The sequence below is a fragment of the Passer montanus genome, unplaced genomic scaffold (genome assembly GCF_014805655.1).
Source record: "Passer montanus isolate IOZ18808 unplaced genomic scaffold, ASM1480565v1 scaffold41, whole genome shotgun sequence".
NCBI classification, from domain to species: Eukaryota; Metazoa; Chordata; class Aves; order Passeriformes; family Passeridae; genus Passer; species Passer montanus.
This window is the reverse complement of record NW_024368930.1, coordinates 5,820,019-5,839,958: the sequence shown is the minus strand read 5'-3', so window position 1 is coordinate 5,839,958 and position 19,940 is coordinate 5,820,019. Positions and strand designations below refer to the sequence as shown.

The 19,940-nt window shown below is 48.7% G+C and overlaps 1 protein-coding gene and 1 long non-coding RNA gene across 3 annotated transcripts; one reads left to right on the top strand and one right to left on the bottom strand.

Annotated features, from left to right (window-relative positions):
• Nucleotides 1-1,664: 1,664 nt before the first annotated feature.
• Nucleotides 1,665-18,369, bottom strand: LOC120507120 (DEP domain-containing mTOR-interacting protein-like). Of its 2 annotated transcripts, XM_039719411.1 has the most exons (9): nucleotides 17,981-18,362; nucleotides 11,433-11,611; nucleotides 7,799-7,922; nucleotides 6,423-6,601; nucleotides 5,659-5,844; nucleotides 5,165-5,305; nucleotides 4,802-4,872; nucleotides 3,071-3,175; nucleotides 1,665-1,942 (listed from the first exon to the last, which is right to left on the bottom strand). In XM_039719411.1, exons 1-9 carry the CDS (start codon nucleotides 18,295-18,297, stop codon nucleotides 1,817-1,819), a joined length of 1,428 nt encoding a protein of 475 aa, XP_039575345.1. In that variant the 5' UTR covers nucleotides 18,298-18,362; the 3' UTR covers nucleotides 1,665-1,816. The 2 variants fall into 2 exon arrangements, with proteins under 2 accessions (XP_039575345.1, XP_039575347.1); XM_039719413.1 differs by lacking the exon at nucleotides 6,423-6,601 and having other exon boundaries at nucleotides 5,659-5,816; nucleotides 17,981-18,369.
• Nucleotides 18,233-19,176, top strand: LOC120507121. The gene is made up of 2 exons (XR_005628687.1): nucleotides 18,233-18,374; nucleotides 18,490-19,176. It is a non-coding gene; the product is annotated as an uncharacterized LOC120507121 (long non-coding RNA).
• Nucleotides 19,177-19,940: the final 764 nt, after the last annotated feature.

Sequence of the window (19,940 nt, the reverse complement as noted above, 5' to 3'; positions counted from 1 at the left end):
TCTCTGGGCAGAAAGTGGGCAACAAATCTTCATAGAACAAAGCAGAGAGGGTCGTTACTGTCTTTTGTGTAAATACCACAAATTACCTCTTCTGAAATTCCTGCTTTCTGATGTTGCTCAGAGCTGCTACAGGTTTCTTTAAAAGTAGGAGAAAGATATCAGCACTTATCTCCTGTGCTTCCAAGGAATTCAGATCCAGAATTAAAAATTCCTGCTTTGACACAGAAAATTCTGGAGCTGTTTTCAGTGCTTGTGTTCAGGGTGTTGTTTCCTGACCTGCCTTTCCCAAAGTGCCCACACCATGCCTAAACCTTCTGGATTTGACCTTAGTGCAAGCCAAGCACCCTGGGTTACACCTTTGCACATCACAGACACCCAAACTCCCCCTAAAGAGAATTTACAAAGCAAAAAGGCAGATGGAGGTTGCTGAACTCGTGCACTGAATGCTACAAATAACAACTGTGAGTTGTTGTTTGTTGAGGAGATGGTCTGGTTCCACTTAGGGGCTGGAAGGACCCCAGTTATCAATGCAAACATCTTGCCTGGACCCTGTTCCAGGAATTCTGTTCTCCAGGTTGTCCCATGACCTCAGCACCAGCACTGGGGGAGCAGAGACCCCTTTATATCAAGGGAAAAAAGGCAGCCAGCAGTAGGGAAATACCTGATGCACAGCTGACACCAGACTCTCCAAGAAAGTCAACCCCATTTTAACACAAATCTAAATTACTATCTTTGGCCTTTATGGGGTGTTTTTAAGGCTTGGTTTGTGGCCAGAGGAGCTGCACTGAGGACCCTGCCCTAACCAGCAGTGCTGGCAATCATCCAGCTATGCACAGCACAGCAGAATAATCACAAACAGGATGCTCTGTGGACTGGAAAGAAGGAAACCTCCCTAATTTCTTGTTATAACCTGTTTTTCTATATTTAGTTCACTTTCGGGGTAGTTTGCAATGAATATTTTGCACTGGCTGCAAATACAGACATCCTGCAAGCAGCAGGGGACAGAGGGCTGGATTTTGGTAGCTTTTACTCATTTTTGTTCCTTCCCAGAGCCACATTCAGACCAGGACACATTTCCTTTTGGGCACTCCCTGGTTTTGGTCCCTCCTTTACCCACTGCTCCCCTCTAGGTTGGTGGCAGCCTATGATGTTGGGGATCTCTGCCTGCCTCCTTGCTGAGGTGAGGCTGATCAATGAAATTAAGCATTATTAAAGAGTGAGGGCACAAAAAGCACAATCATGAAAGTGTCACCTTTTCAAGAAACAGCTGGGAACAGCAACCAGCCCTGGCTGTGAGCGTGGCTAAGCCAAGAGAGTAGCAGGAGCCTTGGACTTTACAAGGAACACACACTCCTGTATCCATTTCCTTATTTTCTTGACAGAGCCGGTGGCACAGCTTATGGGGCCATCTGGAGAGCACATTGTGTTCTTGGAAGAGTGCACAGACAGCTCAGGGCACCTCAGACAGACTCACTTGGTATCAACTTCTTGCTGCTTACCAGCTTTGCCACCTGCCTCACAGCCTGGCTGGTGAAGGGCTTGCTCTAAAGTGGGCTTCATTAAGTGCTGAATTCTCACACTGGCACCAAAGAGGAGATTCAAGAGCTCAGACACTGTAAGAGCAGGTAGAGACAAATATTTCAAGAGCATAAAAAATCCAAGATTTGTCCATTCAAATGTATTTATTTGAAAATACATCAAAATGCCTGGGTAGCACATCACAGTGAGTGGTCGAGCTTGGTCCCTCCCCACAGTCCATCCCTGCCAAGAGGAGAGCCCTGCCTTTCCAAAGAGCAGTGGCAAGAGACTCCTTGGCTCACTCAATGGCTTCCATGACTTCCATCACCAGAGTCCGTGGTCCTGTCATGATGAGGCTGCTGATGGTCTGATAGTCCAGGTGCAGAACATACATCCCATTCACGGAGAACACAAACTGGCACACCTGCAGGAGAGGAGGCACAGCTCACCCCCAGCCCCTCAGCACCCCCTGCCCAGGACAAACTGGAACCAGGGGCTGAGATGCAAATAACTCATGTTAAAGTCCTGGAAAGCCTCAAGTATCACCACCCTGTAGCTACACCAATAATCACAGTGCTGCAACCACTGTGTCATAAAAATGGGACCAAGGGGATTTGGGCTGTGAGCTAGCAGAGGAAAAAAAGACTCATTTATGAGCAGGGGCTCATTTCACAGATGGAAATGAAACACAATATTAACATCCAGCAATTTGGTAGCAAATGAGATTAGGTAAGTAGAAATTAACTGGGCTCTTGAGTAAATGAAACAAATTCATCCATCCCCTTCCAATCCTGCCTGAAGCAAACAGGGAGTCACACTCTGCCTCTGAAAAATCCCATTGTTTCAAATATTCATTTGACTTTAGACTTGTATCAGCTTTTATAAATTACCACCTTGCTGCTGGGGTTTCTGTAAGGAACTGGGAAAGTCAACACTTTCATTCATGCCTAAGACTGCACACCAAACTCACATGCCTGGGCCTAAAGTGAGTTTCAAGCTCTCAGTTCATTTCTCCTGAGCTGTAAATACTGGAACTTACTTGATGAATCAAATTAAGGCATCAATTTGATATTATTGGAAAACAGCTTAATGGAGAAGTCCATTGCTAATAGCAGGGGAACAAAATGCTCAGGAGCTGAGCATTCTAGGAACTGTGATTCAGGACAAAGCTCTGCTCCTACCCTGCCTCCCTGGGGTTATATAAAGTCACTGGAACTGAACTGGGAATTCTCTGCTTTGTTTTTAGTAGCTCAAACCATTTTGACAGTTCCAAGGTCTGGCACAGGGATGGTTTACTTCTGACAGAGTTTTTTGAGTTTCAGCTGCCCACAGCCCCTGTGCTGCCCTAGAAAAAGCAAATCCTGCACTCTGCCAGCACACACAGGGCACTCTGCTGCAGAGAAGATCCCTCCCTCCATCTCTCCCAGAGCTCCACGTGCCCATTCCATCAGTCTGATCCCCAGGGCAGGAGGTGGGAATACCCTGGAGGATGTGTTCAGCCCAAAAAGCTCGAACAGGACACAAATCCTGTTTATTCTCCACGAGTAGGTACCTTCATCCCTGCAGCAGCAGCAGGTCCTCCTGGATCCACTGCCTGGATGTGGCAAGGTCTTCCCCCTCGAACCACAAACCCCCAGCCCACTGCATCCCCCACAATCTGCAAGGAAAACAAAAGGGATTTAAAAACCAAGGAATGGGCTGGAGAGAGGAGATGCAACAGCTCCTAGAGAGACAGAGAGCTCATGATCCTAGCCTGTATGGGCAGGAGAGAAAAGGCCGTGCACCAAGTGAGATGCAGAAGTGATTAACTGCTCCCTGCAAAGCTACAAAGCTAATTTCTGATTAATTTCCAGCCTGTGCAGGAAGGAGAATCACAGGCAGCATCAAGCTGAAATGCAAGGCATGCACCTCGAGCATGCTTGAGAACATTCCCAGGGCACACACATGTGCTGTGCCTTTTCCTTGGCACAGCAGAGCATTTCCTGGGTGGAAGGGGCTGCTCTTGCCTTGCCACTCTGGTGTCAGCCTGCAGAGCAGTTTGCTGTGGTACCGCGGCCCTCTGAAGTGCCCAAAAGAGAAAAGGAATTCCCAAGGCACTTTGCACATGGCCCGTATAAATAAATAACAGCAACTGCAGAGCTAAGCAGGAGGAAATGAGCCATGAAAGGCCCAGGCTGGCAGAGTTGAAGGGCAGGGCAAGAGCGTCCAGGAGGAGAATGAACAGCACTCCTCAGATGTGCCGTGCCAATCACCAGCCTGATTTTTCTTGCTCCTTCCCACCACTTTGTACAGCACACTTAATTTGGGAACCTGATCCACATTTCCTGGTGCCAAAGCAGCATGGCAAGGCAGCCCTCATGCTTCCTGTACTGATCTCTGTGAGATTGCCCCTTTCAGAGGTGGGCAGTGGAGGGGTGAGACACAAAAATAGCCAAGTGCAATAGGATCCACAGGGCAGGAGCTGCCTTGCAGCATTTCCACCCACCAGCGGACTTGACCAGTCCTACAGCTTTAGAAAGAGTTTAAAAAACAAAACCCCCAAACTTGAGATGTCTGCAACATCCTGGAGATTTGTCCATGCAGAAAGTCCAACATAAAGAAGGCAAGAGTGGCCCTTGGATGCTCCCCCCACCCAGTGCAGCTCCATCAGAGGCTGATGGATCAAATCAACACCCCTGATCTGCAGAGGGACCTGAAAGATGCATAAAGGGTGTGACAGAGGGTGAGTGCCACAGTCCCAAGTGCCACAAGACTTACTGATTCTACAGCTTGCATGGAGCTGGTTGGAACAGAAACCAGAGAATATTAGGATGGGTTGCATCGGAAAGGACCTTAAAGATCACCATGTTCCACCATGTCCTGCCATGAGCAGGGACACCTTCTACATCCCAGGTTGCTCCAAACCCCATCCAACCTGACTTTGGAGACTTCCAGGGATGCAGGGGCAGCCACAGCTTCTCTGGGCACCCTGTGCCAGGGCCTGATCAATGGCAAAAAAACTCCAAAATGGGATGTTTTTTTCTGGCCAGAAAACACTTTTTTTTCCCCTGATCTACCTCATGGATATGCATTAAGCTCTCAGAGGGGCTGAGCACATTTCCACTCACAAGAAAGTGTGAAGACATTGACCCCTAGAGAGTCACCAACAAAAAGTCACGATGATGTGGCAAGCAGTCAAAGCTTTAGCACAGAGAGGTCAGAGCAGCCAACAGAAAACCACCAAAAAGCAGGCAGGGAGCTGGGTGCTGCTGGATTAGCAATGCCACTCCCAATGGTCACTCACAGTCAGCGTTTTCTTGACATAGGGGGCCCCAGGGGACAGCAGCTCCTCAGTGGTGACAGGTCTCTTTAACACTAGAGCAGAAGGTGACAGATTCCATCAGAATCAAGGGGTTTGTACAGGAAAGTGCATAACAAGGCAGCCTGGGGATCACCCTGGGCTGGAAAACAGATGTTAGAACCACAGTTCCTGCACACCAAAACCTTCGTGTTCATCTCAGGGGTGTTCCAAACACAAGCACAACTTTTCAAATCAAGATGCAGAGGTGAGGCTGAGGGGTTTGATGGGTTTGGGGCTGGGCTTGAGCCCGTGCCCTGCAGGAGTAGATGTCTCCCATATAACAACAGACAATGCAGAAGCCCAGACCTGATTTAGGGTTGCACTCAGGCACAGGAGGGAATACCAAGGTAGGAGGAGCACTGAAGTAGGTGTTGGAGTTTCCAGAGAGGGAAGTGATGCTGCTCCTTCGAACTGCTGAGACAACTTTGATCTCCTTGTTGGTCTGCACTGAAAGAGGCACATAAAAAAACTTCTGTGTAAAAACAGACTAGTTTAAAATAACAAACTTCCCCCCAAGCCTGACCTACACTTGAAAGGTGTGTGTGTGCACAGAAGTATTTGAGCTTAGAAAGAGTCAAACCAGCTTCAAAGAAAGATCAAGAGCTGATCTGATGCTGAGTTATTTTCCTGGGACAGGGGGCTGTGCTAGAGACTGTCAGTGCATTGTGACACCCACCACAAACCAGTGGGATGGGTGTTCACCTCATGGGGTGCCCAGAGGAACCCCTCAAACTCTGCTGGAGCGACACCCTCATCCCCGGACACTCGGGTAACTAATCCTTGCTTTCACATCCCATTACCAGAGAGGAAGCTGGTGTTGCCTGGCTCTGGGTTGAGCTTGCGGAGGCAGAAGGGGCTGTCGGGGCTCTCGGAGAGGGCACGGGAGGAGTTCTCATTGAGCAGCTCCGTCAGGCGCCGGCGCCGGCGGAAGTTGATCCAGAAGTGGTAGAGGATGTCACTGTCAAAGAAGTGATGCCGATTGGAGACTAGGAGAGAACAGGGCAGGAGGGAGAGGCTGAGGGGGTGGAAAAAGAAATAACAAATATCCTGAGGGACCCTCATGAATTGTTTTTAATGCCCCTGTGCCCTACTGCAGCTTTTCTGCCTGCAGGGAGGGAGGAAGAGCAGGGCCATCCCCCTAGAGGTGCCATCTGCCAGGGGGCACTCACTGGCACAGCCCTCCACCTGCCCCTGTCCCAAGACACTCAGAGGACTCCCTGCCTTCCAAACTGGAAGTTTAATTATAGCAGATGGATATGATCTCCAGCCAAGAGCAGCTAAACATGACATCCTCACGCCCCAGCCCTCCAAACCCAGGGGTGCAGCCCAGCCCTGTGGCCGGAGGCTTTGAAGAGCTGAAGAGCAAGAGCTCAGATTTCATCTCAAAGCCCTTGCGGATGGTAAAGATTGCTCCAGTTTCAAAGGTCACCAGCTCCAAACATAGAACTCAAAGGCTCCATTGCCATCTCCAAGTGGGCACTTGACCAGCACTTGTTGCTTGGCATGAATGGGGGTTTGTTCCTCCCCAGCCACGCTCATCCCTCGCTTCCCAGCCCTGGCTCACCATGCTGAATGATCCCGTGCTCCAGCAGTGCCCGGCCCAGCTCCACTGCTTCCTGCCTGTTCTCCACCTCTCCCTCCTGAACCAGCCAGTCGATCATCTCAGAGCCCAGGAAAGTCCTCTGGTACTTCACCGAGTTCTCCTCCCTCACCTTCAGGATTGACTCTTCCACGCTCACCAGCCTGGCACAGAGGTGGGACAAGGCTCCCGTGATGCCAAACATCCCTGCCAGTCCCCAGGGGATCCCAGCCAGGTGAAGCAAGGCCGAGGGAAGCGGGCAAAGCATTGCAGCCAGAACATTCCTGCCGGGGAGCAGCGGGCAGGGAGGGAGGAACGCGGAGCTGCAGTCGGGCACCTTTGTAAATCTCCAGCAAAACCGGGCGGGCTGTGAGCTCGGCTAAAGACCGCAGGGGAAGCCAAGCGAGAGACTGAGTGTGGGTAACACACGGCAGGCAGTGCCAATGCCAGGACAAGGTGGGTTTCGGTCAGCAGGCAGCGTGTGAGAGCGAAATCCAGCGTCTCCACGAGAGGGTGCAGCCGGCTCAGCCATCGGGGCCGGGATGCTCTCCCCATCCCACGGGCACGGATCGAGAGCAAAGCACAAGGGATGCATATCTGGCACAGGGGCAGGGACACGCCCAAAATCACACCCGGCCGGATGGAGGACTGTCCTTCGGGGTCAGTTTGTGACTCGCTGCCAGAGGGGGAGGATGTGAAGCTGTGAAGAGGCTGTTAAAGGAACCTGGTCCAGAGGGTGGGCTGGGGTTAAACTCTGGAAAGATGGCTTGGATTTAGAACGAGAAACAATCGACACAACGAAAATTAAACACTTGGAAGTGGAAGGAGTTTTCTCTACTCTCTGGCAATAACCTTTTCCATTACAATTTTGCAAATTAGGCTAAGAAATAGCCTAATTTAGGCCATGAATAGCCTAAATAGGCTAATAGGCTAAGAAAGGGGCATGCACCCACGCCCACGAGGGTCCTCAAAGTCCCACACCTTGCTGATTTTGGTGGGACACAAGTCCGAATACAGCTGGTGGAATCTGCTCACACGAGGAGGCTGGGAGAGTGCTGGGAATGGCCACTGGATGTGCTCATCCCAGGAGCACTCAGACAGCAGATCCCAGACCCTGCACGTGGGCTGGAGCCCTTGGAAGCATCCATGAGTCCATAGTAAAACTCCACTCCCATGCCCTGGTTGTCCTGCAGCTGTGGCAGAGGCTCAGGACGCAGCATTTCCCAGTGGGACAGCAGGGAGTGCAGAGAAGGAAAAGCAGAGCCAGCAGGAGCTGGGGCTCCCAGCTGCAGGGCACCAGCAGCCAGCACAGCCAGCAGGGCACAGCCCCAGGGCCCCAGGGCCAGGGAGGACTCACGTACTTCTCATAAAGGCTCTGCCCTCGCAGGAACACCTTCACGTCCTTGCTGAGGGGGAAGGTCCCGTCGTCCTTGCGGAAGCGGTAGAGCAGCTTGGCATCCTTGTAGTCCGAGTGCTCGTCACAGACTGGAGGGACACAGGGCAGGGATGTCAGGGACAAGCGGGGCTCACCTCAGCAGGGTGGTGTGTCCAAGCTAAAAGCTGTGAGGGCTTCGTGCCATGTCCCTCCCATGTGTCCCATGGAATAATCGGCATCCGAGCCCTCAGTCCCCAAAAATTACCTGCCCGTGAACACCTGAAGCTCATGCTGCTGGGAGAGGTCAATCCCAAAGTACAGACCTTGGCAAAGCTGGAGTTGGGGGCTGCATTGTCTTCCAGACACTAAAATATTCATTAGAAAAAGCAGGACTTTTTTTTTTTTTTCATTTAAGTGTTAATGTTTTGATTTAGACTGAAAGAGGATGAACAGAATTGCCTCAATCAAGTTTTTTTTAAAAGCTACAGCCACATGTAAGCAGACTTAGAGGACAGAGGTAAAAAATCCACACTGCGCTCAAACCCCCATATCTGTCTATCAAAAATACTCAAAAGCTAAAAACAATGGCACAAACTTTTCCACATCATTTTATGCCAGCCCTGCCCAATTCATGTGCATGGCAAACTGACCTCAAGAGAAAATTTCCTTCAAAGCCAGGGGCAATACAACTGGAATAATTAAATCTGTATTAAAAGCCTCGGATTCATCTTGGGGACTGGCACACACTCTGTAAATGCATGGCTTAATAGTTCATATAACCTTCAGCAGGTAAATATTTGGGACACCAAATATTTAAATAAATATGTGAGATAAACCTGCCTGAAACAGACTCCTAAACCACAAGTAAAAACAACAACAACAACAACAAGACTAAAACCAAGACCAAAAATCCCAACCCAAAAATCATAGTTCAGCTCTTAAAAGTCAGCCTGCCTTCAGCTGCACCCATCCGAAGCAAGAAGAAGAAATTTAAGTGGTAAGAAAAAAAGCCCAAACAACAAAAAACAACAAAAACTAGAATAAAGGATATGCCTGGAAAGCAAAGAAAATTAGTCAAAGAGAAAAAGAAAAACCGCAAATGTTTCCTCACTGAAGTAGCATCATCCACTAGAGTGAAATTCAAAAGATTCAAAATACTTCTTGTGAAAATTTTAACTCCTTTTCATCCTTCCAAGCAGACTGGCAAAACCACATTCCCCTTCAGGTGAGCAGCAAAATGCCAAAACCTGTCAGATTATCTCGGGTTCATCGTTCCTGCAGAGCAGAGCAGCTGTCTCAGATGCAATCAGGGCTCCAAAGCCTGTGACTCACCAAGCACGAGGGCAGTATTGAGAAAGTTGTCTTAACAACCTTTATTTTAAGTGAAAGTTTGCAGCCTCATAATTCCAAGGAACAATAATTCCAAAGCCATTGCAACCAGGAATAGAACATGAAATCCTACAGCACTGTGCCCATAGAAAACCAAAGCAATTTTTCTATTTAAAGACCAATTTCAGTGTGTTTCCAGTGTGTAACAGAACCAAAGCTCAAAGAACAGCAGACAATTAAGAGGCAGCACAATGATCTTCATGAGATAATTATCTGGATGCCAGGGGAGAAGAGGGCAAACAGTTCAGCCAGACAATTGCCAAGCACCAGTGCTCTTTCCACAGGACTAACAAAATTAATGGGCACAAGGCAAGTTGGAAAGTCAACTTCTGTGTCCTGCCAGGAATTGTCACAGGAGCAGGAGGGACATGTCTTCATATGCAATCAAAACAGTGCTGGTACCCAGTGCTGCACAGGTTTAATTAACTAATGGATTTATTTGAAACTGTCAGCTGGAGAGATGGAAAAAGAATCAGGTGTAAGTGTTAATGGTTAACTGAGAACTCCCTGCTTCAGCTTTTTGTGATAAAGCCCAGCAGCAGTTTATTTTTATTCAAGTCAGTTTAATGTAAAGGGCATTACCCTCAACAAGGAGCAGATGGCAACAGGGAGTGTTTGCATTGCAGTGGTCAAAGGCAGCTATTTTTGGACCCCAGAGAGGAGGGGGGAGGAGAGGGTTTGGTTTGGTGTGGTCATCATCTGCTTCTGTCTCCTCAGCTACATCCTCGTGTGGCAAAGCAGCACCCAGCTCCAGGCAGCCCCAGCTGCTGCCCCAAAGCCCTGGGAGCAGGAGAGCTCAGCCACAGCCCTTCCCTCCCATGGCAGAGGGTTCCAGGGCTGTTTGACACTCTGGGGGCTTTGTTCCTGGCTGGGCCTGAAAACCACATGGACAGGAATTGCTTTTTGCCCATCTGAAGCACAACTTGTTTTCTGTTGTTATGTCGGGACCAAGGGCTGGACCTTGCTCTGCAGCACAGAGCTCAGTATGTGACCCAAGTAAATTCAAAACTCCTGAAAGTTCCAAAGAAGTTTTTAAAATAAAAAAACCTGAGTATTGCTAAGAGCTGGGCTTGAGCATCAAGCTGATTTTCTCCACTCTTCCTTTTTTTTTTCTCCTTCCTTTTAAAACTTCTTTTTAATTAGGTTCCACAGACAAGCCGTTGTAATGGCAGCACACACTTAAATCCTAAGGGAGTCTTTCCTAAAGGATTGCTCCAGCTTCAGGTTCACAGCTGTCAGATTAAATTTTCCTTGGAGTGATGTGGACCCCACAGCCCTATTTGTCCCAGCATGAGGAACTGAGGAGCACTGGGGTCTTATGGTGCAGGTGTGAAATGTGCTATAATTCATCTTCCACTTCTGTGTGACACAGACACGAGCCAGACCAGCTGCTGTACAAACACCCACCTGGGTACAGGAATACAGGTCAGGTGTCACTGAGCTTGCTTTCAAAGAGGAGACACTTTAGACATTATTTTACCAGTGCACAGCCCAAGCCCCTTCTCTGGTGGGCAGGGAACTCACAGAATTCACTCAATGACCAGGTTGGAAGAGACCTTCAAGATCACTGAGTCCAACCCAGCCCCAACACCTCAACTAAACCCAGTGCCAAATCCAGTCTTTGTTAAACACATCCAAGGATGGTGACTCCACCACCTCCCCAGGCAGGCCATGCCAGAACTTTATCACTCTTTCTGTAAAAACCTTTTTCCTGATAGCCAACCCTTGGCACAGCATGAGACTGTGTCCTCTCGTTCTGTCAGTGCTGCCTGGAGAAAGAGACCAACCCTCACCTGACCACAGCCACCTTTCAGGAGTTATAGAGGGTGATATGGTCACCCCTGAGTCTCCTTTTCTCCAGGGTAACCAACCCCAGCTCCCTCAGTGGTTCCTCAGAGGGTTTGTGTTCCAAGCCCATTTCCAGCCTCATTGCCCCCTCTGGACATGCTCCAGAGTCTCAACATCCTTCCCAAACTGAGGGCCTGGAACTGGGCACAGCACTCGAGGCGTGCCCTCACCAGCACCAAGCATCTGGCAGATCCCCCAAAGCAACCCAGCTTCACACCAACCCAGCTTCACACCAACCCAGCCCCATCCTGCCTTTCCCAGCCTCTCCAGGAGCCCTCACCCACGGCAGGGCGGCACTCAGGGACTCCTGCGTGCCGGGCTGAGTGGCACACGGGGTGAGCAGACACACAGCCCGCCCCGGGGGCAGCAGGAGCCCCACACACCGTGGTGGATGATGTAGTGGTCCATCAGCTTCTGCATGAGGCGGATGGCGGTCTCGCGGTCGGGCGCTTCCTTGTGCTCGATCAGCCAGTCCGTGAGCTCCTTGGCCACGAAGCAGTTGGGGTACGTGCGCAGGTGGAACCGCCGGTCCTTGATCAGCTTCCCGTCGTGGAGACGAAGCCTGGGGGGAAAGGCAGCCACTGAGCACAGCTGGGCTCACACGGGAGCTTGGGTCTGATGCCCGGATCTGTCCAGCCTGGAGAGAGCAGCCTGGGCGTGGTGGGGCTGGTGCCAAGCAGCCAGGGACTGATCAATTCAGCCAAACCCCTTGGCGCTGCCAGGCTGCACCAGCCAATCCCAGGGAGCCTCCCCACCATCCCCTTCTCCCCTCCTGCCACCACTCAGCAGATGTAGTCTGACCCATACGTGTCTTCTCATTCTAAACAAGCCTCTAAAAAACCCATAGCAGCCAACCAAAGAGGGTAAAGAGGATGTAGTCTGACCCATACGTGTCTTCTCATTCTAAACAAGCCTCTAAAAAAAACCATAGCAGCCAACCAAAGAGGGTGAAGACGGGACAAAACTCAGAAAACAAAAAGTACATGTATTCGTATGTACAAATAGCACATTTGTATTTGTGTATGTCTCTTGGCATGGTTCTGTGTCTAGTTCTCCTTCCCCATGGCCACAAAAGCAGGAATAAAGCTGCCCCCAGGACAGAGCCTCGCTCATAACTCCAGGTGGGAGCAGTAACAGGAGCCCTCCTTTCTCCTGTCCAAGCAGAGAGTGCCAGCTGGATGCCAGCACTGCCCAATCCCTGTGCCCACCAACCCACAGCAGCAGTGGACAACAGTCCTGGCATTTTCTGGGTCCAGCTGGGATTGATTTGGACAGAGTTTACCCAGAAACAACCCTCCTACCCCAACAACCCCAATGTTATGGCTGCTCTGCAGCTGCCATGGAAAGGTAGATGGGGGAAGGTTACTCAGGTGAGCACAGCTTTGACTTTCAAAAGGACCTTAACAACTGAGTGAGCCACAAGGCACAGAGTTCCTCTGTGCTCCAGCCAAAGCCAGCCCTCTTTGGCAGCAGATCTGTCCAGGGGCCAAACCTTTGCCCTGTAGCCATGACTGTTCCCAAAACACCCGTGCTGGAAAATGTCCAGTGTGTGCAGCAGGCTCGGAGGGGAGATATTAATTAAACATCTCTGTAACTCCAGGATGGTTTTTTTTCAAATTATTCATCGCAATTCCCAGTTTTGCCCCGGGCCAGTGAATTTTACTAGGGTATTAAACACTGCAGCCTTTTGTTATTTCATGCCTCAAGTTCTTTTGTTCTTTTTTGGAAAAGTTATGCCTGTTGGACAACACTTTTAGGTATCTCACAGTAAGTTTGGATACCCTAAAAACCTCTCAGCTAATAATGGATCATCCTATATTGCAACATTTATAAATACTAAGTTCCTAAAATTTTTACCATCAAATATTTTGTTAGAAGAATCATTAGTAATTGATTGTTGCAATTAATACTGAGAAGTTTTCAGACCTTCCTGCCAATTAAAACACTAAACTAAAGATTCATGCAGAACCAGCTCCTGGCCTTGCCTTGCACAGACCTCCCTCAAATCCTGAGGTCCATATCCAGCATTTTATTCTTTACCTGGAAGGTTGATTCCCACATGTGCCCAGCACTCGTTCTGCAGATGGGTTTTACCCAGAAAGAACACTCCACAGACAGCTGCCTTGCTATTTTTAGAGTTTTTGTCTTTTTTCTTCCTTTATTTCATGGTCCACTGTCAAAATGCAACCAGACACAGTCAGCAGTGACTGCAAACAGAGGATCCTTGCCCATGGAGGAAGACACAGACAATTTCATGTTTTCTCTCCTTCACAATCAAAAAGTAGGAAGGCACTTTAGAAGAGTATTTGGTAAAGACAAGAAATGTTCTAACAGTGCTCTATTGCCACCAAGAGTCTACAGGAGTCTATATACAGAATACATATAGTCTATATATAGGAGTCTATATATAAGAATATATATATGTGTGTGTGTGTATATATATATGTATATATATATATATGTATATATATATATATATTTTTTTTTTTTTACATTCACACACACCCCCTATACATATAATAATACATAGACCATAATCACAGAAGGCCTGAATAGAAACTGGTTAGGAGAACACTATTTCCCCTATTTTATTCCCTTTATTTGATCATGTTTCACAATACAAAAAAAAAAAAAATTGCACAGATTTTAAAGGAGATAAATAAAATTTAAAAAGAAAATATTTTTAGGAAGCAAAGCTGCTAAGGACCAAGATTTAAAAATTAAAAAAATAAATTTATTCTGAAAATATTTGACTGGGAGCAACTGCCAGGACAGGAATTAAGTGGTATTTCAGCACCTCTGGAGCAGCATCTTGGGCCCTTAAGGGCTGTTTTAAACTTGTGACGAGTTTTCCCTCTGTCCTGCAGACTCAGGGCAGCGGAAGAGGCTCGACTGGAATGTCCTTGCAGACTTTTCACTTTCCTCTTGTTTACTGTTTCCTGTCAACCCTGAAGAGACAAACTTTGTCCTTCAGCCACAGGATGTAACAGCTCTTGTGTGATGTTATAAAAACAAGGCTGGTGAGACCATGAGTGGGTTCTAATCATGCCTCCAGATAAATAAGATTAAGCAAATATATAATAATATATATATATTATATTATGAGTTTTCTAGATGGCAAAATCCACCCTGTGGACACTTTACTTCTTCAAAAGGAAAAAGAAAAAAAAGCAGAATAAGGTCAGGATAAAACACTTGCTGGAACATGAGAATGGGCTCTTATGAAACACTCCTGGCTTGGCAGGCAGAGCCTCCACGTGCGTTTGCTTTGGGGAGGTTGTGTTGGGTAAGCAAATTGTTTCTTTGTCAAGGTCACTACAAAGCCATCATTATTCATTCTGGGTAACCTTGTGGAAAGGGACATCCAAACAGAAGAGGAATAAACTCTCCCTCACCTCCCATGTAAACAAACCTTGAGCATCTCAAATGACAAGGTGGATCTTTCAAGGATATTAATTCTAGTTCACAGTGCCACAGCAGCTAAGCACAAATGAGTGGCCTTGGAAAGATGCACCACCTAAAAGATCTTTTCTGTTCCTATCTTCACGGGAACAAACAAACAAACAAACAAAAAAAATCCCCACCAAAACAACAAAGTGCTCACTAAAAGGCAGCAACGGCCACAGGAGCATTTCTGCAAAGAAGCTGCTGCTGGAGAGGCACATTCAGGCAAAAGAGCTGCTGCAAACACTGCACATTTTGCTGAAAATGGGTTCAGCAAAGCCCAGTTTGCATCACCCCCCATATGAAAAGCACCAGGACATCTGGGGACACAGGCTTTGCACACCTGTGACAACCCAAAGTGGTACTGAGGTGTTTCATTTTCCTTGTATTTAAATATAAGTATAGGAAGACTTAAATCTCAGAAAGAAATCCCAGCAAGCACAAGTCCACTTCCCAGTCCTCCCTTTCACCAGTGCTAGAAATTTTATAATTATCTTTTTAAGGTAATTCTGACCATGAAGCCTCATCTTTGAATAATGTTCACTGTTACATCAAGCAGTGCCCCATGATTCCTCAAGGAAGTCATGCTCTCCACAAGAGATCCAAGTCCAACAGAGAACCACCAAACTTCCTGCAGACAAATGACTTTTGGGCAAGAATACAAATTTTGGCATGTTCAGCCACACACCTTTAGTGAGCCCAATTTCCAGAGCATCAAAGTATGAGCACTTTATTTAACAGCACTTCAGTCTGAGTATACAAAAAAACACTCGCCAGCTCTGAAAGTTTTGGACAGTGACAGAAAATGTAATTTTATTCTTTGTAGGAAAAAAGCTTCCTTCACCTCTCACTTTTCCTGTGCAAGATATAAATTTACTGAGTATATTTTATGTTTAGGAGTGATTAATGCAGCTTAGCAGAGCTATTAGAGCCCAGCTGCTTCTCTTGACCATGGGAATACCCAGATGAGAGTGCACCAGGGCTTGTCCATACTTGAGGAACTCTGATTACAGCAGGGTGTGAATGCAAAGCGAGGAAGCTGCTCCAGAGCCTCTCTGTGTAGATAAAACATTTGTTGCAATTAGAAGTGACTAATTGGGCCTCTCTTACAGAATGCCACCCAGGAATACACAACGCCCAGCAAAACCAATGTGATTTTCATGCAAGTTTATACGTCTGACACAAGAGGAATGACAGCAGACGTGAGGAACGAGCCTGAGCCAGCAGCTCTGTCAGACTCAAGGCCAAAATATCAGTGAAAATTTTATTTTTGTCTTTCTACTGAAGAGAAATTCAAAACACAATTTTTCCCCCCTTCCTGGAACAGGCAGCCGTTGAAGCAGAGGGACCCTGGCAGATAGGCAAACCCAAACCCCACTGGCCAATCTCCCACTGATTCCTTCAGGATCCACTTCATTCCCAGCCATCCACACGGAGCATTCCTCCAGCCCTCACTTGGGCAGCTATTCCTGGCTGGGAAACACATCCTGACACTGAACAGACTCACCCCTCTGGCCAAACCAAACTCTGAGGCATTTGCAAACTTGCTGGGAAGCCAAAGAACTGTAAAGATGGAGCAAAGGTTTGTTTGATTTAATGTAATAGTGGGGAGGCAGGGCAGGAAGCGGGGAGCAGGGAAAAACAAATGTTTGATGTTTCGTGTGGATACAGCAGCGTTATTTGCTGATGGAGGTTTACTGACTCAGGGCAGCTGCAAGGCTCCTTTCCATGCCTCTGTATTCCACATCTGGGGAAAAGCAGGGGAGGACGACGTGGACATTTTTATCCCTGTCCATCTGCTGTTGTCTGACACATCACCCAGCCTCTCTGCCTCAGTTTCCCTGTTGCTCTCCACCAGCTATCCAGGAAGATCCATGCCACTAACTCCTGACCTGCCAGGCTGTGAGATCCCCAAAACACAAGGGAGAAATTCAAACTCTGTGTGTTTCTGCCTCACTCAGTTCTCCTTCCAGCCAGAGGCTCAGTGGAAGGAGCAGCCCAGCTCCAGGCTGGTGTCCATCTCCTCAGCCTCCTCCCCAGGTTTTACACCAACAGCTCCTTCCCATCCTGTGCACCTGGAACAGGCTCCTGCCCAGACCAAAGCAGAAGGATGCAACAGCTGTGTGCCCAGCCCCAGCAAAAGGACCCTCCTCTCCCTCACTGTGAACTCTCAGATTCTGGGAGCTCCCAAACAAGAAACACGAGATATGGGAAAAAAAAAAAAAAAAAAAAAAAAAAAAAAAAAAAAAAAAAAAAAAAAAAAAAAAAAAAAAAGATGGATGTCCCCGAACTACATAAATTTTGGGGTTTTTATTCAACTTTAGCCCAGTGTGCAGTGTAATGGAAAAGTCCTGTTCACAAACAAATTTGCTCTATCCCCTTCTCATGCTTAGAATCACAATCACCAAATGGTCCAGGCTCTGATCTGCTCCTGTCCTGCAACAGGCGTGGGGAAGTCACATCACCCCCCACATAGGGAACACAGTTTTAACACACAGCTTGTGTATTTTATTTTCTTTCTCAATACCTGACCCCTTCCTTTGGCCCAGGCTATGGGGCTCAACTTAAACCTCAGTCACTCCAGATAAGTTACTGGAAATATAAATATGAATAAATCTGCTCTGTCCCTTGGCTGTATGTTTAAGATGGGGCCCCAATCCTTAGCTGGAAATTATCAATCCTTGATACAGTACAAATAATAAAGCTAAAGCTAACAGTGCTCACTAAGAATGCACAAATCTACATCAAGCTAATTTTAGGGATCTGATGATAGCACACTCAGGCTCTGGACTATTTACATTATCAAGGATATATTTCCTATTTTCCACCCACATTTCATAACAAACCAGAACAGCTCCAGATACAAACAAGCAAACTGCTCTAGAGCTAGGAAAGCCCAGAGTCAGATGCTTGGAAGCAAGGGAGGGGGTCTGACCCCCATGTTTTCTCAGCCACACATTGCATAGGAGAAAGGATTTATGTCCTCATAAGAAGAAAACCCTCAGAAGCTGCTGAAGGACTGGGACTACAAACCAGCAGAAGTTCCCAAAAGAGACTTTCAGGAAAGGGAAGATCCATTCAGGCACGTGGCACTCGTGGAATGCCCTTCCCAGTCACCCCGAAAGCATCCCCAGAAGCGCGGCTGTCCTCATCCAGCCAGGGTCAGGGACCTTGTGGGGGCTGCCCAGTGCCACCACTTCACTCTCCCTGCTTCGGGGAAGGTGGAACGGACAAAAAGAAATCTGCTGCCAGCTAAACTGACCCGTCAGTCCCCTGGTACCTGGGGGTGAAGGGTGGGAGACGCCAGAGAGGAGCAGCAGGACAAGGTAGAACAGAAGAGGAGCTGGCTCAGCACTCTGGTGGGTGAAAGATGGATCAGCAGGTACTGGAGAGGGGGAAGAGCTGGCTCAGGGGTAAAGCTCTGAGCCTGCTGCTAACGGGATTCAGCCCAGAGCCCCGGGGGCAGGAGGACCCCGGGACCTCCTACCTCAGCTGCTCTCCAGCAATCATCACCTCGGCCCTGTAGTGCTGCTCCGTGGCTTTCTTCTTCAGGCTGCTGCCCAGGCTGTCCATGCCGGGCTGCCGCGGCTCCCCATGGGCTGAGCTGCAGGATGCTGCTCCCGGGCCTGGCTCGGGGCAGGTGAGGCACCCGCAGCGCTGGCTCCGCTCCCCGCCCGTCCCTCCTCCCGGCCGGCTCCGGAGGAGGAGCCTGCTGCAATCCCAGCCCGGCTCCGCCGCTGGCAGCCGGAGGTGACCGCGGGCCCTGCAGCCCGGGACAGTGTCCCCTCGGCCGGGGGATGGCATCCCGCTATCTCCCAGAGAAGCACTGTGGTCTTTTAGACACTATTCCAAGGATGGACTAACAGGGAAGGATGAAAATGGTGAGTTTGGAGAGTAATTTCTTCACTATGTTTGGAAATACGGAGAGCCACTCTTTTAATTAATGTTTGTGATGGTTTAAAAAAGAAATTGCAAAGGGTTTTTCTCTTTATGCAGGAACAACCTGTGTCACCACTCACGGGCTGGAGGATGAGCCAAAGATGGACAAAGCAGCTCCTTCCTTATGCTGTAACCTTCCTGGGGTTCAAGATGTGCCGTCCCCAAGGCAAGCCATGTGCCTGTTCCCATCTTCCTCCCTGCCTTTGCACAGGGTGGGATGCACACAACACCGTGGCCAACCCTTGCTAAAGGGGATCAGAGCAGCTTGAGCCCTCCCTCTGTGCAGGAGCCACCAGAGGGGGTGGATGGAGAAGCACGGGCTGTGAATATCCAGATCTGGCACTGGTGAGGCTGGAGCTCTGCTGGTGCCACTGATGCCACCTCTGTCACCTCCAGGCACTGGCACCTGCCTCAGCTCCCACTCATCATTCCCATTATTTGAGGAACTTTCTGCAAGGCCAGAGCTGACCTAAAACTGATGGTGACCAGCACAGAAAAAGGCAGAGGATGTGGAGAGGGTTAATTACACTCATCACTACTGTCAGGTTCCTGTAAAATCATGCTTCCATCAGTCAATCAGGAGTGAAAAATACTGCCTGGCACAGGGGACCAGACTTCAGAAACACAAAAGAAACCTACCAAAAGAGAGTGTGGAGAAGATAGGTGTGAGGGCAGGGAAGGAAATTTTATCAGCTAAGGAGGTTCTGCTTCAATTTAAGTCAAATAAAGCATCAATAAACTAAATGCTGTCTTTAATTAGCTCCTCTGTGGCAGTAATTCATCAGCAGGCAGTGAGTTTGCTGTGGTCTCCATCAGCACGGAATTCCAGGCTTACATTCCCCCATCCCATAAATGCTCCTAAATCCACCCCCTGTGCTGGGGTCTCGGGAAGAGCAGCATAAGGAGCAGGAGACACGGGGCAAAGGCACCACGGTAGCTGGAGGCACGCTGGGTTTCTTTGGGCTCCCTGCTGGTGGAGCAGCAGCAGAGGTGACGAGTGGGGCTGGACAAACCTCGCTGCCGTCCAAGGCAAACAGGAGCAGCGGGATGGGCTGTGCCAACAAGGCTCCTCTGTCCAGGCTCTCCCGGAGCAGCTCCAGCTCTGCCCGGGGCCAGAAAGGCAGAACAGGCTCCCCTTGTGTGCCCAGCCCCGTGCCACGCTCGGGATGGCTCCTGGAGCCCCTCCGGGGTGTCTGAGGCTCTGCTAAAGAGCCTTTGAGGGCTCCCAGGGCAGGCTGGGCTCGTCCCTGCCCTGCTGCAGCATCCTTTGTTCCCAACGTGAGCACAGTGGTGAGAGCTCCCCAAATCTGCCCATCCCATTGCTCACAGTGCTGCTTCAACTATGGAGAAACTGCTGCTGTTTTAATCATCATAACTATTTTCAATCATTGGATAATAACTCTCTTCCTTAAAAGAAAATACATTCAAATACTCAGCTCCGATCCTGAGAGTGTTTTACACTAACAAGGTAAAGGATTTCAGCTTTTGCCAGCTTCTTCCATGAAAAA

What these genes read in the sequence shown, in the direction of transcription:
- LOC120507120 (XM_039719411.1), bottom strand. Translation starts at nt 18,297, where the DNA reads ATGCCATCCCCCGGCCGAGGGGACACTGTCCCGGGCTGCAGGGCCCGC. An exon ending in CCACTACATCATCCACCACG is followed by an intron (nt 7,923 to 11,432) that starts GTGTGTGGGGCT and finishes GTGTCCCTCCAG; the next exon opens with TCTGTGACGAGCACTCGGAC. An exon ending in CTGCTGCTGCAGGGATGAAG is followed by an intron (nt 1,943 to 3,070) that starts GTACCTACTCGT and finishes CCTCTCCTGCAG; the next exon opens with GTGTGCCAGTTTGTGTTCTC.